At 43.8% G+C, this 17,173-nt stretch overlaps 1 protein-coding gene across 2 annotated transcripts; it reads right to left on the bottom strand.

The window, feature by feature from the left end:
- Positions 1-32: 32 nt before the first annotated feature.
- Positions 33-16,572, bottom strand: ADRM1 (ADRM1 26S proteasome ubiquitin receptor). Of its 2 annotated transcripts, XM_082226304.1 has the most exons (10): positions 16,431-16,572; positions 12,214-12,424; positions 11,684-11,800; positions 11,429-11,552; positions 10,921-11,007; positions 9,865-9,946; positions 8,812-9,053; positions 3,548-3,705; positions 904-1,006; positions 33-392 (listed from the first exon to the last, which is right to left on the bottom strand). In XM_082226304.1, the coding sequence occupies exons 2-10, from the start codon at positions 12,421-12,423 to the stop codon at positions 286-288; spliced, it is 1,230 nt and encodes a 409-aa protein (XP_082082430.1). In that variant the 5' UTR covers position 12,424; positions 16,431-16,572; the 3' UTR covers positions 33-285. The 2 variants fall into 2 exon arrangements, with proteins under 2 accessions (XP_082082430.1, XP_082082431.1); XM_082226305.1 differs by lacking the exons at positions 33-392; positions 904-1,006 and adding an exon at positions 2,409-2,436 and having other exon boundaries at positions 3,507-3,705.
- Between the last annotated feature and the right edge of the window lie 601 nt (positions 16,573-17,173).

The following is a 17,173-nucleotide window of genomic DNA, read 5'->3' as shown; positions in this document are numbered from 1 at the left end:
TGAGAAACCCCAAGCATAGACCTGCAACTGGATTTGATGCAAGACTATAAATTTAATCGGGTGAACCAAACTTGTTTCCAAGGACAACAATAAGAAGCTGCCAAAGTGTACTTTAAGGCCACAAAGACAAACATCTGTTTGAAACTGCAGCAAGTGGGGGGAAAACCCAGGATGAATTTGGCAGAGAGGTCCTTTACTTGCAGATTCAATACAAGAAGTATGCTAATTATCCTACTTATCTTAAGGTAAATATCTAGGAGTACCCGTAAGACACAGTTAAGAAACCTAATCTAAACTCATGTCTTCTTCCTCATCCTTCTTGTCTTTTGAGTCTCCTTCCTTTTGATCGGATTTGACGTTGTTTTGCATTGCTTTTGCAAACGCCTCGACATCTGAAAACAAGACACATCAAATTAATAACATGGCAGCATGCAATAGGAAAGCAGGCTACTTAATGCATGGCTCCAAGTGAACAGCATATGGCAAAAGGAAAACAACTACCCAGGACAGAAAGCCTGGAGTAGATGAACAAAGGAAACATCTGAACATCTGTGCTGGTCTGTAATGGTCTAACCACCCCCTTCTTCATGTTCATTGCAGCTCAGACCTGTCATGTACTTAGCCTACAAAATGACATTCGAGTCCATATTCGTAACTGGACAAAAAGCACTACATTAGAAGCAGTGTGTCACCATTCCACAGCAATCTTTATATTTCGCTGGGTTACAGAGAACTGAGCCAGAGCTGCCACCTTTTACCCAGATTCTCTGCCTTCAAGAGGGCTTCAAAATCAAGAAGGGATATGGACTCTGGTAAAACTGCAACACAAAGGACCTCTGACCCAGCAGAGCCTACTGCACAGCCACTGAGCAACTTTGGGTTCATTGACAGAAATGAGCTCACCTCCTTTGTTTGCTGCATCTACTGCCTCAGCTGGTAGGCCAAATTGGCTCATTAGAGGTCCCAGCTGCCCAGAGGCCAAGGCAGCGCTGAACATGCTGAGTGCCTGCAAAGAAAAAAAGCTATGTCAAATTCCAGAAAGATTCTATAGGGCAAAGGCTGAGCAGCCTTTTTGTTTCCTGCGGAGGGCAGCATTCCTTCAGGTGCTGCACTCTGGTGGCAAGTGCAGCCAGAGAGAATAGTATTCTGGATTAACTATTCCAGAATAAAATCTACGCTGCTTCAGTTTTCAACATAGCTACTTGGAAGATTAGAATGCCCACGCCTCCTACGCAGGTGCAGAAGTAGGCCGCACTGGGCTTGACAAGGTTAATTTCAATTATAGTTTTTTTTGGGGGGGGGGTTCAAAGCACAAAAGATCAATACAGCTACTGTTCTGAAAAGTGGAATTTACTTCCAAATTTAGTATGTCGCCAACACCATACACAGAGTGGCAGCATAACAAATTGTTGTCAGACAGCTAAGGACCATACAACCAAGGGGGGAAAACAAAATCCCATCCCTTCCTATTGTTTAGAAGCAAGATAGAATGAGAGAGCAAGCACTTGAAAGCAGGCATCCCCAAACTCGGCCCTCCAGATGTTTTGGGACAACAACTCCTATCATCCCTAGCTAACAGGACCAGTGGTCAGGGATGATGGGAATTGTAGTCCCAAAACATCAGGAGGGCAGAGTTTGGGGATGCCTGCTCTAAAGCCAGGGGTGATGAGGAAAGAACTCTGGTAGCATGAAAGCTCGAGGAGGCATCAAAGGCAGCAATAAAATGGCCTTTCTGAGATTTATCACAGCAGGCAAACTGAAAAGGATTCAAACAAGATCTAGAGCTTCTTACATTCTTCCCAAGCTGGCTTATCTTTTTTTTTTGGGGGGGAGGGATTTCTAGCCAACTTCTTCAATCTTCTAATTAATAAACAGCTTTCCCCACTAAGGCTACTGCTATCAGCATTGAATTAATTCAGCAAGTAATTAGAGATAAGCTTGTGGGGTTACAGCAGAGCCGTGCCATTTCAGCCACTCTAAAGGGAGGTTTATAAATAACAAATCACAATACTGCATTTAGCAGACACAAACTTTATTTTATTGGTTAGCGGGAAATGTGGCGCAGTATCCTGAAACGGGGAAAGACAACCCAAATGGCTGACAGATACCGCTGGAAAGGCCGGCCAGCAAATTTGACAGGCTACACAAAGTGCAGAGTCTTGGTGTGCGAGACAAATGCCAACACTATTGCCCCTATATTGTACATCCACACAGGGGTTGCCTGGGACACCACTTCCACCTCTTTGGTTTTCCCATTCTCATTCATCCATTTTTAAACTTGTAAAGACCTTAAAAGAGAAGTCAACTGCCTCATAACTAGATCTTCCTCATCACATAGCTCTCCAGATGATGCAGGGATTTGTCTTAAGATTCCTCCTGGTGTGCTTCAGCCAATTCCACCCCGTATAAGTCAGTCCTCCTACTTAAGCCAAGTAGCTGCCTCCAAGTGATAGATAGATAGATAGATAATACTTTATTCGGCTATAAGCCCACCAGATAAAACCAATCAGTAAATAAAATAGGATTTTACATTCTAAAATATCAACTAAAATATTTCAACGCATAATCTCCTTTACATTACATACAGTCTCTAGATGTACCATATTGTTGCCTTGAATATAAAAATGGTGGATAGAGTTTACTAGATTTTAATAGTCATGCAGCATTCCATGAAGTCTCTTATATGAAAGAACAGAATTCAGGAATCTTGCAACCTGTAATGTTCTATAAGAGTCAATGTCCTGGAGTAGATAGGCTAGATGTAATTCAGGTGGTTTAGCAACAGTTTCCAAGATGATTGAACTCAGAATCCTTGATCGGGGAACAATATATAAAGGACAATTAAACAAGATATGATGAAGGGATTCTATTGATTTGTTGTCACATGCGCATAAAATAGAGGTTTTACCATTAGAAAATCTATTGTTCAGCACATTTGAGGGGAACACATTAAATCTGGCTCTAACAAAAGCGAATCTATGCGACGCAACCTATAAGGTAGACAAATATCGAGGTATCTGGGACATAAATGTAATGCCCTGGTTTATCAGGGAACATGTACCAGCACCTGTAATAAGATTTTGTTGCAAGTCAACCTCCTCCAATCTTTGTTTGATGACCTTTTTTGCTGTAATTAGATCTAAGTTTAGTATATCGGAAGAAGAGATTCCATAAGTCAACAGTTTGGAATGGATTTTTGTTGCCCATGGGCTGGTGAATTCATCTCTCCAAAGGCACTGAATAAGATGGTAATTGGGCAATTTATGCCAGAGAGACAGCCAATAATTAAAGGCATGTCTCCACATCAGGATCTCTAAGGAGGGGGTCTTAAGTTCTAAACGAATAGCAGAGTTGCTTACACAGGAGGGTAGTTTCAAAAGGCGTCTGAGAAAATAATTTTGCAATGTCACCAGAGGCATAAGGTTTACAAAAGCGCCCCATAGAGGGACCGCATAGGCCATAGTTGCAACCACTTTTTCACTATAAACTTTTAAGGCAGATGGGACATGCCTCCAAGTGTATTTTCCAGGTATACCAAAACTTTTACCTGCTGGAACTGTGGAGAGGTCAGTGTGTTCTGGATCTCCTCTGCTGTCTGCGGCAGAGATTCCCCGGAAGGAAGATAAGGCAGCAAGCGCTCTTGAACCTCTGTATTTGCCAGAATGGGTGCCATTATTTCCGGGGTCAGGACACTGGACAAGTCAACTGTAAAGAAACAGAGCCAGAGTGTCTGTGGCAGAAGTACCAAGAATTAGCAAAGTTGCTGCAGGAGAACTCTGCGAGTCACAGCACAGGTGTATCACAGGCACCACAAAAGTCTAATCACCTGTTGTTAAAGTACAACTGCAAACGGGAACAAGTAAAGGTTTATAATGATAAGGTGCAGTCAAGGACACAGGAAACAGTATAAGCATGGAGATGTGGAAGAAATTGTGGAGAAAATATGCAAAAAAATATAATTAAGAGGAAATTTTTTTAAAAAAGTTATGGTATAATGGCATCTGACTTCTGCAATTATTGTAGCAATAAATAAATCATATTCGAAAATAGGGTGGAGGTGCAAATGGGTGAATGGAACTTTTTATCATTATCTGGTAGGCATGCAGTTACACGCAAAAATACTGGAAGATTATTATTAGAATAATAAGAAAAAAGTTTGGAAGATGAAGTTCCTTTAGATCCAGTACTGATATTGCTCAACTGTAAGTCCCCTATCCTAAAGAAAGACTGTAAAGAACTTACATCCTATTTTGATTACAGCTGCTAATTGACTAAAAACTAGTTACATTACTCACTTCCTGGAAAGAATGACCTGGTAAAGTTTGGAACTTGGCTATACTGTAATGGCAAAAATAACATCTCATCTAAGAGCAAGAATTGCAAGTGAATACGGTAACTTGTTTTGGGAAAACTAGTTGCCCTTTATACACTATTATCAACAAAATAATGACCTCCTGTGAAAGCAAATTCAAGGTGGTTTTGGATTTCTGTTTATAAGAAATATTCTAATTTTATGTCAAGTCATATTTTCCTGCAGAATATTATGATATAAGGTACCCCCCCCCGTAACAGTGTTCTGCTGATTGTCAACCAAATGACTTGACTTTTTCTGAAAGCCTCAACTGAACAAAATTCTGAGCCTATTTACAATTAAATCTTAAGTGTGTGTGTGTGTGTGTTTGTGCGTGTATACACACACACACACACACACACACACACAGCATGGTAAACAGATTTGATTTGGGAGCCAGTGTTTCAAAAACCAAGCATTTCAGATTTTGACCCAGACATAGTGTTACACCATTTGCTTATCTTCTTTCTCACACACACAAATTGTAAAGGTAAAGGGGTAAAGGACCCCGGGATGGTTAAGTCCAGTCAAAGGCAACTATGGGGTTGTGGCGCTGATCTCGCTTTCAGGCCAAGGGAGCCGACACTTGTCCACAGACAGCTTTCCAGGTCATATGGCCAGCATGACAAAACCACTTCTGGCACAACGGGACACCGTGAAAAGTGCCAGAACACACAGAAACGCTGTTTACCTTCCTGCCACAGCAGTACCTATTTATCTACTTGCACTGGCATGCTTTCAAACTGCTAGGTTGGCAGGGGCTGGGACAGAGCAACGGGAGCTCACCCCGCCGTGGGGATTCGAACCACCCACCTTCCGATCGGCAAGCCCAAGAAGCTCAGTGGTTTAGACCACAGTGCCACCCGCGTCCCTTACACACACTGTAATGCAGGGATGGGGAAACTCTGGCCCTCCGGCCACTACTGGATTACAACTCTGAACATCTCTGATGTTCTGGGCCATGCTGCCTGGGGTGATGGGAGTTGGAGTCCAATGACAGCCAGAGGGCCACAGGATGCCCATCCTTGAAGCAAACACAGAGGCAAATAACCACTTTATTACATGCTCCTGTACAAAGACAAACAACATGATAAACAGCATGCTGCTAATACTGTTTCAGTATGGAAAGCAGCCCCTTCATGGATCACTGCCTTGCCGTGGCGAAGGGGCTTGAAGAACTCAGGGAAGCTATGAACTACGCCGAGCAGGGCACACAAGATGAACAGGTCATAGTGGAGAGTTTTGACCAAACGTGATCCACCTGGAGTAGGAATCGGCAAGCCACTCCAGTATCCCTGCCAAGAAAACTCCATGGACAAAGACAACAGGCATATAAAAGTTATGACACTGGAAGATGAGCCCCTCAGGTCGGAAGGTGTCCAACATGCTACTGGGGAAGAGCGGAGGACAAGTACAAGTAGATCCAGAGCTGATGAAGCGGCTGGGCCAAAGCCGAAAGGACGCTCAGTTGTGGATATGCATGGAAGCGAAAGGAAAGTCCAATGCTGTAAAGAAAAATATTGCATAGGAACCTGGAATGTAAGAACCATGAACCTGGGTAAGTTGGATGTGGTCAAAAATGAGATGGCAAGAATAAATATTGACATCCTGGGCATCAGTGAGCTAAAATGGACGGGAATGGGCGAATTCAGTTCGGATGACTACCATATCTACTACTGTGGGCAAGAAACCCGTAAGAGAAATGGAGTGGCCCTCATAGTCAACAAAAGAGTGGCGAAAGCTGTACTGGGATGCAGTCTCAAAAATGATAGAATGATCTCGATACGAATCCAAGGCAGACCTTTTAACATCACAGTAATCCAAGTTTATGCACCAACTACTGGTGCTGAAGAAACTGAAATTGACCAGTTCTATGAAGACTTACAAAACCTTATCGAAGTGACACCAAAGAAGGATGTTCTGCTCATTATAGGGGATTGGAATGCTAAAGTAGGGAATCAAGAGATAAAAGGAACAACTGGCAAGTTTGGCCTTGGAGATCAAAACGAAGCAGGGCAAAGGCTAATAGAGTTCTGTCAAGAGAACAAGCTGGTCATCACAAACACGCTTTTCCAACAACACAAGAGACGACTCTACACATGGACATCCCCAGATGGGCAACATCGAAATCAGATTGATTATATTCTCTGCAGCCAAAGATGGAGAAGCTCTATACAGTCAGCAAAAACAAGACCTGGAGCTGACTGTGGCTCAGATCATCAGCTCCTTATAGCAAAATTCAAGCTTAAACTGAAGAAAGTAGGAAAAACCACTGGACAGGTAAGATACAATCTAAACCAAATCCCTTATGAATACACAGTGGAAGTGAGGAACAGGTTTAAGGATTTAGATTTGCTGGACAGAGTGCCTGAAGAACTATGGATGGAGGCTCGCAACATTATACAGGAGGCAGCAACTAAAACCATCCCAATGAAAAAGAAATGCAAGAAAGCAAAGTGGCTGTCCAACGAGGCCTTACAAATAGCGGAGGAGAGAAGGCAAGCAAAATGCGAGGGAGATAGTGAAAGATACAGGAAATTGAATGCAGATTTCCAAAGAACAGCAAGGAGAGACAAGAAGGCCTTCTTAAACGAGCAATGCAAAGAAATAGAGGAAAGCAACAGAATGGGAAGAACCAGAGATCTGTTCAAGAAAATTGGAAATATGAAAGGAACATTTCGTACAAAGATTACCATAATAAAGGACAAAAGTGGTAAAGATCTAACTGAAGCAGAAGACATCAAGAAGAGGTGGCAAGAATACACAGAGGAATTATACCAGAAAGATATGGATGTCTCATACACCCCAGGTAGTGTGGTTGCTGACCTTGAGCCAGACATCCTGGAGAGTGAAGTCAAATGGGCCTTAGAAAGCACTGCAAATAACAAGGCCAGTGGAAGTGATGGTATTCCAGCTGAACTGTTTAAAATTTTAAAAGATGATGCTGTTAAGGTGCTACACTCAATATGCCAGCAAGTTTGGAAAACTCAGCAGTGGCCAGAGGATTGGAGAAGATCAGTCTACATTCCAATCCCAAAGAAAGGCAGTGCCAAAGAATGCTCCAACTACCGCACAATTTCACTCATTTCACATGCTAGCAAGGTTATGCTTAAAATTCTACAAGGAAGGCTCAAGCAGTATGTGGACCGAGAACTCCCAGAAGTGCAAGCTGGATTTAGAAGAGGCAGAGGAACCAGAGACCAAATTGCAAACATGCGCTGGATTATGGAGAAAGCCAGAGAGTTCCAGAAAGACATCTACTTCTGCTTCATTGACTATGCAAAAGCCTTTGACTGTGTTGACCACAGCAAACTATGGCAAGTTCTTAAAGAAATGGGAGTGCCTGATCACCTCATCTGTCTCCTGCGAAATCTCTATGTGGGACAAGAAGCTACAGTTAGAACTGGATATGGAACAACTGATTGGTTCAAAATTGGGAAAGGAGTACGGCAAGGCTGTATATTGTCTCCTTGCTTATTTAACTTATATGCAGAATTCATCATGCGAAAGGCTGGGCTGGATGAATCCCAAGCCGGAATTAAGATTGCCGGAAGAAATATCAACAACCTCAGATATGCAGATGACACAACCTTGATGGCAGAAAGTGAAGAGGAATTAAAGAACCTTTTAATGAGGGTGAAAGAGGAGAGCGCAAAATATGGTCTGAAGCTCAACATCAAAAAAACGAAGATCATGGCCACTGGGCCCATCACCTCCTGGCAAATAGATGGGGAAGAAATGGAGGCAGTGAGAGATTTTACTTTCTTGGGCTCCATGATCAGTGCAGATGGTGACAGCAGTCACGAAATTAAAAGACGCCTGCTCCTTGGGAGAAAGGCGATGGCAAACCTAGACAACATCTTAAAAAGCAGAGACATCACCTTGCCAACAAAGGTCCGTATAGTAAAAGCCATGGTTTTCCCAGTAGTGATGTATGGAAGTGAGAGCTGGACCATAAAGAAGGCTGATCGCCGAAGAATTGATGCTTTTGAATTATGGTGCTGGAGGAGACTCTTGAGAGTCCCATGGACTGCAAGAAGATCAAACCTCTCCATTCTGAAGGAAATCAGCCCTGAGTGCTCACTGGAAGGACAGATCGTGAAGCTGAGGCTCCAATACTTTGGCCACCTCATGAGAAGAGAGGACTCCCTGGAAAAGACCCTGATGTTGGGAAAGATGGAGGGCACAAGGAGAAGGGGACAACAGAGAATGAGATGGTTGGATGGTGTTCTTGAAGCTACTAGCATGAGTTTGATCAAACTGCGGGAGGCAGTGGAGGACAGAAGTGCCTGGCGTGCTCTGGTCCATGGGGTCATGAAGAGTCGGACACGACTAAACGACTAAACAACAACAACATGGAAAGCAGCTAGGAAGGAACATGGAAGCACAAGGCAGGACGCATCTTTGTGGAGACCTTATTTTTTTGTCAGGCTACAGAGGCTCCCACACCCCTTTTTTACCTTGCTGGCCTCCTGCTCCAGCCGGCACATTCATCGTTGCCAAGATAGTCTGGAGGTCACTCAACTGGATGGGCTGAGTAGGGCTTGTTGCTGTACTGGTCCCATTTCCAGAACTCGGAGCAGGACTGGGACTGGTGGCAGTGGCAGTGGCAGAGGCTGCTGCGGGAGCTGTAGGAGCTGGCGTTACCCGTGTGGAAGAAGTACTGGAAGATGGTGTCACAGCTGCCGACTGGCTGCGAGAGCTAAAAAGCAATTCATATAGTTAGCCTCTGCAAGTACAGTTTGAAGTCGGGGATGTTTCCCACAGCTAAAGAGCAAGTGAGAGAATTGCCATTCCAGGTCTTCTCCTCCCCCAAAAAAGAAGCTCTCAGCTCACTCAACACAACTTAAGTAAGGAGGAGATGGGATGCCTCCTTCCTCAGTTTGAAATCCCAAACTTCTAAAATTGCAATTTAAAGATGAGCCCTAGAATTACAGTGGTACCTTGGTTCTGGAACGGCTTAGTTGACAAATTGGCTCCTGAACTCCGCAAACCCAGCTTTAAGTGTTCCGGTTTGCCAACATTTTTCAGAAGCTGAACGTCCAACGCGGCTTATGCTTGAGTGCAGGAAGTTCCTGCAGCCAACTGGAAGCCGCACCTTGGTTTTTGAATGCTTTCGGGAGTCAAATCAACTCCTGGAATGAATTAAGTTCAAGAACCAAGGTAGCACTGTACTACAAAAGCCAAAGACTTGTTGTTTATAACCCTACTGACCCTTTCTGATCTCCCATTTCCCTTCTCTAGCCAAACCCCGAAATAAGGTTCCACCTTTCCCACACCTAGGAGAGATTCTCTTTAAATGTTAGACGGATACCACAGGAGCTGCTTCCCCACAAGTTCGCCACACAGCCCTGGCTGTTGGATCTGAAACACTGCAGCGATATGTAATAAAAACAGAAACCTATGAGAGAAATGTCCTCACTAAAATATTGTACAATTTAAACAGAGCCTCAGGTATTATTAAAGCAATCTGTTTCTTTGAAAAGGACAGTTATAAGCCACAATGCTCTTACCTGGAAGAAGAGCTGCTAGTTGGGGGGCCCCCACTTCCCAACAGACTAGCCAGACCAGGACCCGTCAGAGCACCGAGCCCACCTTCCATAAAGGAAAAAGACAGCATATGTGTTAGAGACTTCTTTTCATAAATAGAAAGTAGGCTTAAAAAATTTGTGCTGTGTAGACTTCTTGGTCAAAATAACCAAAGTAACTTTATAGTTTTCCCCATCCAGAAACACAGATGTACAAACTCATACTGCAAGACCAGATGCTTTTTTACACAAATTCAGCAGGGAGCCAGAGGACTTCTTTGGTCAATTTGAAGGCTCTCACTGATTAATGGTCCACCCGGACTGAAAACATGCCTAAACCTGGGAAGGAATAGGTGACTCCTTTTTTGCCATGAAGCCAGCCTTTTCTTCATCTTAAGTGGTTTTTGTCCACTTTAGAGTATACAAACTTAAGCAAAAGCACACACACAAAGGATTTATCTGTCTAGTTCTATGCCAGGTTTTGTCTGAGAGTCCACTTTGATACCTGAAGCATTAATTCTGAGTCTCAATTTGTCATTTCTAAGCCAAACATTCTCAAGAATAGAAACAGTTGCCACAGAACTAAGCTTGTGCTTCTGCCATGCTTTGTGTTAATAGCACAAGATGCTGGGAAACCTGTTTTTCTTCATTCTCTGAAAATTGCCCCCTGGTGGAATCATTCTACTCTGGACCACTGGATGGCAACAAGCAGTGAGGATGCAAAGTGGCTGCATGATCAGTGGCAGAAGGATTCATGTATGCCATTAAGCAGCAGGTTCACCATCACACACACAGGGAAATCTTACAAAGCGTGCACTTTTAATGTTCTGACAACACTGTATCTATGTTGCAGGCATTTAATGAAAGAATAGAGGAAAGAATGGATCAGTTCATGTTACTTGGCACAACTTTCTGTCCAATGATATTTGATTTATTATGAACACTTTGCTTAAGAACCAAGTATAGTACCTGCAGGGGGCATTAGGAAGAGATTAACCCAGACAAACACAATTTTAGCATGAATGTACAAAAGAAGCTTACCAAGTCCTCCTAAGCCTGTTGGTCCAATCAGCTGCATGAGCTGGTTATGGCTCATGTTTCCCAAAAGACTTTGCAAGCCACCTTCACCTAAACAGATGAGACCGTATTATAGTCACACATTTTTACAGCTCTCCATCTAAATGACAGGAAATTTAAAATGGCAACAGGTTTTATGAGGAAAATCTCACTGTTTTGCTTTTAATATACAAAAGAGAACCACAGGTAAACCCTGGAGAATATCAAGAATATCCACACGTCTCATGTTTCCTAAACATCTGTGTTTCCTAAGCTTTTCCAAGTTGATATTTGAAATTGTTGTTTGCCTTATAGTTTTATTTTTAATACTATTTTATTGTTCTACATTAATTAAACATCCAATTAAAGCTGGTTTTGCAATGAAGGTTTTGCAATGAAAGAATCAAACAAACAAACAAACCCCCTAAAGTATCAGAACTCGCTCTTAATACTAAAGAACGCACAGAAAAGGACTCATGGAAAAGGTCTATACCTCCAAGGGCAGACAACTCATGGCCTCCACTTCCACTACCGCCCAGAGCTCCAGGCATTGGTGGGTTGTTGAGATACTCATTCACCTTACGGCAGTGCTCCTCATCTTTCTCAGTCTTGGGTTCCTGCCGGGAGAAGAAGAAAAATGCATTTTTGCATTCGATGACAGATGTCTAATCCACAGCTTCAACGTTACACAGCAACAACTAGCATCACTTATGCCTCGTTTCCCCTTCATCTGCTAACAGCCACAAACCTGCATCCAGAAGAAGAGCCGCTTGGATCCAGCTTTGAATTTCAACACATAAACGCGGCCTGTAGTGCACTGAGGCACCCTCTTAAATTCACAGTCATCAGGGAAAATAATCAAGTCCTGGAGTGGAAGAAGATGACAACAAATTATTCTTTACTTTCCACACAAAACTATCCAAGTGCGTTACAATAAGAAAGAGATCACGAACCACTTTCTCAGTCAGGCTGCAGTTGAATGTCTCTCCCATGACAAGCTTACAGGGATGGCTTTGCAAGCTATGGGGAGTTACATAGATGCACATGTTCATGTTATGCCTGCCTCTAGGGAACATGCTTATCTTTTTCTTACACAAATTCCACACAAACTTGAGATACATGTCAGGTGGCCAGGGAAGAAAGAAACCCGTTTTTTCAAACCACAGACCTCAATCTACTACATAAATGTCTTTTAACACTCTCTTACGTACACTGATTTTAAACATGAAGCAGCATTAAATCAATGCATACACCTTTAGGCTGCAGCATTCTACTTACATCCTCCACGTTCCCTGAAGTCCTGTCTTTCCAACAGAAGTGAATGAGGGAATCATCCGTTTGCTGGATATATACAAGACCTTTCCTCTTGTCTGGTGTAACAGTGCTGCCTTTCAAAGACATCTTTCCCGCACGGAACTCTACCAAGTATTTGCTAGATGAGCCCCGGGAGCCTGGCACCAGACTTGGAAATAAAGCACCTGAAGACATCCTGGAAAGAGATAATATTTCATAATAAGCACGTTTTCTCTTTCAAATATTCAAGTGTTCTACCAGTGCCCAAATCCAGGGTTATGGCCCAGAAGAGTAATGGGTTTCGAGAATTCAGTCTTTTAAAGGTAAGTTAAAGAGCAACAATCTGACAGCCTAAATGGGCAGGGCCAAGCCAGAACTCCTGTACACCCTGAACAAGCAGACTCCCTGGGTGTGTTGAATCACAGTATCCTTTCCATTTACAGGCAGGGGTGGACAATGTTTGTACAGGAGCAACAGTTCAAGCATCTCAGCAGTAATGATCATCTTCATTCAAGTCCTGCAGATAATTCTTCCTCTCTCTGTGCTTTGCAAACTGAAAAACATCCTCTTCACTCAAATCTCTAGTATGAACCCTCCAACCTTCCTCTGATCTTTGGTAAGCACTTGACAGGGTTTGGGTCAGAATAGCATCAAGGATCAAAAGCCGTCTGGTTATGGGAACAAGCAATGATTGAAGGGAGCTTCCAGTCAGAATGCTTTGAGAGATATTGATGCAGAATCTGAAAACAGAAGAGTTAGAAAACCATTACTATAGTGCACCAACTGAAAAAGTACCACCAACTTAAAGAATAGATACATAGAACTAACAGCTAACTATCACTAGATCCCTGAAAATACTAATAACTTGGTGAGTAAAAGCAAAGCTGAGGACTCGGACCACCTTCAGAACAGCTTAGAGTCTCATTAACATCAGACCTGATGGGAAAACAGGGGCCTATTTTGAGGATGCATCAGCAGACTTCTGCTTGTACTTTTTTAAAGAGTGTAAACTACTTTTCCAAGTACTATAAAAAAGCATTTTAAAAAACAACAACTTGAATGCACTTCAGTGAATAGCACTAGCAGTTTAATAGCTAAATCAAAATATGGGTGACCTAGGGTCAGTCACTGCCTGTCAGCCTAACCCACCTCACAGGGCTGTTCTGAGGATAAAATGAGGAGGAAGAAAACCATGTATGCTACCTTGAGCTCCTTGGAGGAAAGGTGGGATATAAAATGTAATATTACAGATAAATCAAAAAGCCCACAAACTAAGGAGTATTACTGAAAGTGGATTCTTTAGGGAATTAGCAATCAGCTAGAATTAGCCTGTTGTGCACATATATATGTCATGCCAGGAGATGCCACAATCCAAAAAGAACAGCTATTTGTGCAACAGCTACTGAAGCAATACTCACCAATGACACAGTACTCCTGTGCTCAGAGCGCCAAGAAGTCTTGTAGTCCTCTAGCACCATTCTCCTCTCCAAACCAGGAAAAGGATCGTTGCCTGGCTGTGGCTTTTCTTCAAGTCAGACTCCTGATCATTCTTATAAAGAGCTACTGAGAGCTTGAGTCTCTAGGGAGTGAACAGGCGCTAAAGAATTCTGGTGAAATGAATCAGATTGTACCCAACAGGCAAACCCCTCTTGCATTCAGGTGTTTGTTTCCTGACAAAGCTACATCAGCTCTTAAATTACTGCTACGGGATCTCTCAAGTGAAATTGATTTTTTGCTGGCTATTGCTAACTTTTCAAATCCATTCTTCCTCAAAAAAAGCCAAGAACTCCCAGGTCAGCTTGTGGCCCCAGGCCATACCACAAGGAATTTTGACAGCAGCACTTCCAAGTGTATTAAGTGACCCATCAGCAACAACAAGTGATGCAAGAGAACACAAGCATCATGAAAGAAATTTGAGCAGAGTTATAAAGACTCTGTCATCAACACAGCTGTAGAAAAGAGGTAAAACACAATCCTGGACAAAGAAATATAGTCTTCTGGTAGGGGGTGTTACAGTCCATAGCATCTCAAAACCATGAATTGTTTAGGCACTCCATTCCAGACACGAAACTAGAGACACAAGGCAACAGCTGCTGGAAAACAAATCAAGCCTGGTAGAAACAAAACTGTGGCTTGCTTGCTTGCTAATGAGCCATCTCATGATTTGTTGAACAAACCATGGTTACAAACACAGCCACCGTAGGTACCTCTGCTTCCTCAATGAGGGGAAATAAGTTGCCAACCACGTCTAGGAGTAGGAAGACCATTTTATTAATTCTATTGACACAAAGACTGAATGCTAGTGCTCTTTAGAGCATTAAGTAACCATGCATTCTGAAAGAAACACTATACCAGTGGTTCTCAAACTTTTTTCTCTGGACCATACTTTCAGAATAAAAATTTGCTTGTGCCACACTGATTTTAAATTGATAAGAAATACATTGGAAAACACAACTAGGATTGTCCTCAGCATCACTTGGTGCTCTTACTCTCATTTTGAAAATATATCTATCCACATTCTGCAAACAAATTGTTTTGATACTATACTACACTGAAATGTTTAAATGTTTATTAGACTGTCCTTGAATCTTCCTGCCACACTTGCCATCCTCTCTTGCCACACTCTTTGAGAATTACTGCTCTACCCAAGAACTATAATGTTTGTCACAGTGACTAACGGCACCTGTTATCACTCTAATTTCCTTGCATCATTGCAAATATGTTCAGGTTAAAATGATTAGCATAAGAACAATGCAGTATTTCCACCACCCTCATATTTTTTTAAATTCCTAGCTAAACAGCATGAATAAGCTACCAGATTTTGGAATCCCAGCCAATTACCATGTCACCTGTCGGGAAGCTGTTGGGACTATAATCCCTAACATCTCTAACCACTGGCCAAGACAGCTAAGGCTGATGAGAGTTCAAGTCTAAAAACTAGAGAACAACAGTTTCCCACCTCTGAACAAACAATATACTAAATATTTGGAACAAGTCCAAATATTTGTGAATGGCCTATCTATTATAGGTCTACCAGTTCATAATACACAGCCTTGCAAACTTCCAAGTTTGGGAAATGGTCACAGTGAGACGCAATTGTTAAATATAAAGCAGGGCATCTGTAAAGTTTGAGAACAGAACCATATTAAAGGATATCAATTGTGGGGCTGTACTGTTTTGAGGATTAGGGTCACAAGGCAAATTTAAGGGATGGCAACCCTTGAATCCTATCATTACTACTAGTTTTGATATTTGTAGATCTTATATTCAAACCCCAGTTTAGCCATTGACGTTGTTCAGCCTGAGTAGGTGGTTATGCTGAAGTTTATCACACCATGGAATGTAAACACTCAATGTAAACAACACAAGTCACTCCCTCCCCCCCCCCAACTTTCTAAAAATGGTACACGGGAGAACAAACAGCAAGCAAAGTAATAATAGGTTCCAATTTTCAAAACGAAGTGCTTTGCCAATTAAACACACATCAATGGGGTGAGCAAGTGGTATTATGTACTGGGCATTTTCCCTTTGCTGTAAGTTGCTTGCAGACCTTCGGGTGGCAAGCAAGTAAAAAGGTCGGCTAATAATAATACTACTAATAACAACACCAGAAACCAGTGTCCTTTTGTTCTTGGGAGTGCGTGGAACGGACGACCAAGAAAAAACGGAAGGGAAGTTGGGACAGAGGAGTGACATACCCCAGAAACGGCCAGTGCAAGAATTGCAGAGTGGAAAGGGGCACCCGCACACGCCGAGGGTCATCTAGCCCAACCCCCTGCAATGCGGGAACATCCTGGCACCCTTTTAAGCTGCGGCGTTTGGCTGCTGTTCCCCATTGAACTTAGTAAAATTTATAAACGGTATGCCTTGGAAGCTAGGCCGGGGGGCGGGGTTACGTTAAGCCTCCTCCTCCTCCTCCTCCCCTCGTCTGCTCCACCCCTCCCCCTCCATTTTCCTCAGGGACTTTTTGAAGTTGGGACAAGAATGAACATTCAGCGATGGGGCGAGTCTCCCCCTTTAGCCGCCGCCTCCCCCACCTCCGTCAATTCAAGGGCGCCTCTCTCTCGGCCTCACGCGCGAGGACCCCTCCCCCCCGCTCGCCCCTCCCCCCCTTGCCTAATTGACACCCCCTTCCTCCCCCCCCCCCGGTGGTTGCGACCTCCAGGCCTCCTCACACACACGAATCCCGCCCCGAAATTTACCTGCCGCCTCAGCTCGCCCCACTGTCACCCGCCCCGTGTTCGCTCTCCCCCTCAAACGCTACCGCACTTCCGGCCGGCTGAGGGAGGCGCGGGGGAGGGGTAGCCTTTTGCTCGTCACGCCGGAAGCCCGCCCTCTTCCCTTCGCCTTCCTCCCTCCTCCGCCATCTCCCATTGGCTGGGAGGCTGGCTCCTCCCTCGCCGCGCCCGCGCAGGCCGGAAGGGCCTGCCACTCGGAAGGAACGCCGCCCGCCAACAAGCCCCCGTCGTGCACCGCGGCCTCCGCCCCGCCTGCCGGCTATTGTGCTGTGTCATGTCGGCCGGGCGGGGAGGGAGGCCGCGGCCTCTAGCGGCGCGCGTTGGAACTGCATGGGGATTGCGCCGTTTTGCGGGAGCTGAGGATGAAGAGCTCTGTGGAGCCCGCAAGCTTGCGCGGTGCTGGGTTGGGTTGGGTGCGATAAAGGGGCCGAGAGGCAGCCAGCTGCTTCCTCAGGCTATATGAGAGAGGGCGAAATTATAATTATTTTTAAAATTGACTTTCTCTAGGGTTCGCTTTGGGGTGTTTTATATATGGGCCACTGGTCCCATCACCTCCTGGCAAATAGAAGGGGAAGAAATGGAGGCAGTGAGAGTTTTTACTTTCTTGGGCTCCATGATCACTGGAGATGGTGACAGCAGCCACGAAATTAAAAGATGCCTGCTTCTTGGGGGAAAACAATGACAAACCTAGACAGCATCTTAAAAAG

The sequence above is a fragment of the Podarcis vaucheri genome, assembly GCF_965113315.1.
Source record: "Podarcis vaucheri genome assembly, chromosome: 6".
In the NCBI taxonomy this organism is placed as follows: domain Eukaryota; kingdom Metazoa; phylum Chordata; class Lepidosauria; order Squamata; family Lacertidae; genus Podarcis; species Podarcis vaucheri.
Note: the sequence above shows the minus strand (reverse complement) of the source record. Positions and strands in the feature narration are given on the sequence as shown.

What these genes read in the sequence shown, in the direction of transcription:
- ADRM1 (XM_082226304.1), bottom strand. Translation starts at nt 12,423, where the DNA reads ATGTCTTCAGGTGCTTTATTTCCAAGTCTGGTGCCAGGCTCCCGGGGC. An exon ending in AACAGGCTTAGGAGGACTTG is followed by an intron (nt 9,947 to 10,920) that starts GTAAGCTTCTTT and finishes CCTTTATGGAAG; the next exon opens with GTGGGCTCGGTGCTCTGACG. An exon ending in ACTAGCAGCTCTTCTTCCAG is followed by an intron (nt 9,054 to 9,864) that starts GTAAGAGCATTG and finishes ATTGCTTTTTAG; the next exon opens with CTCTCGCAGCCAGTCGGCAG.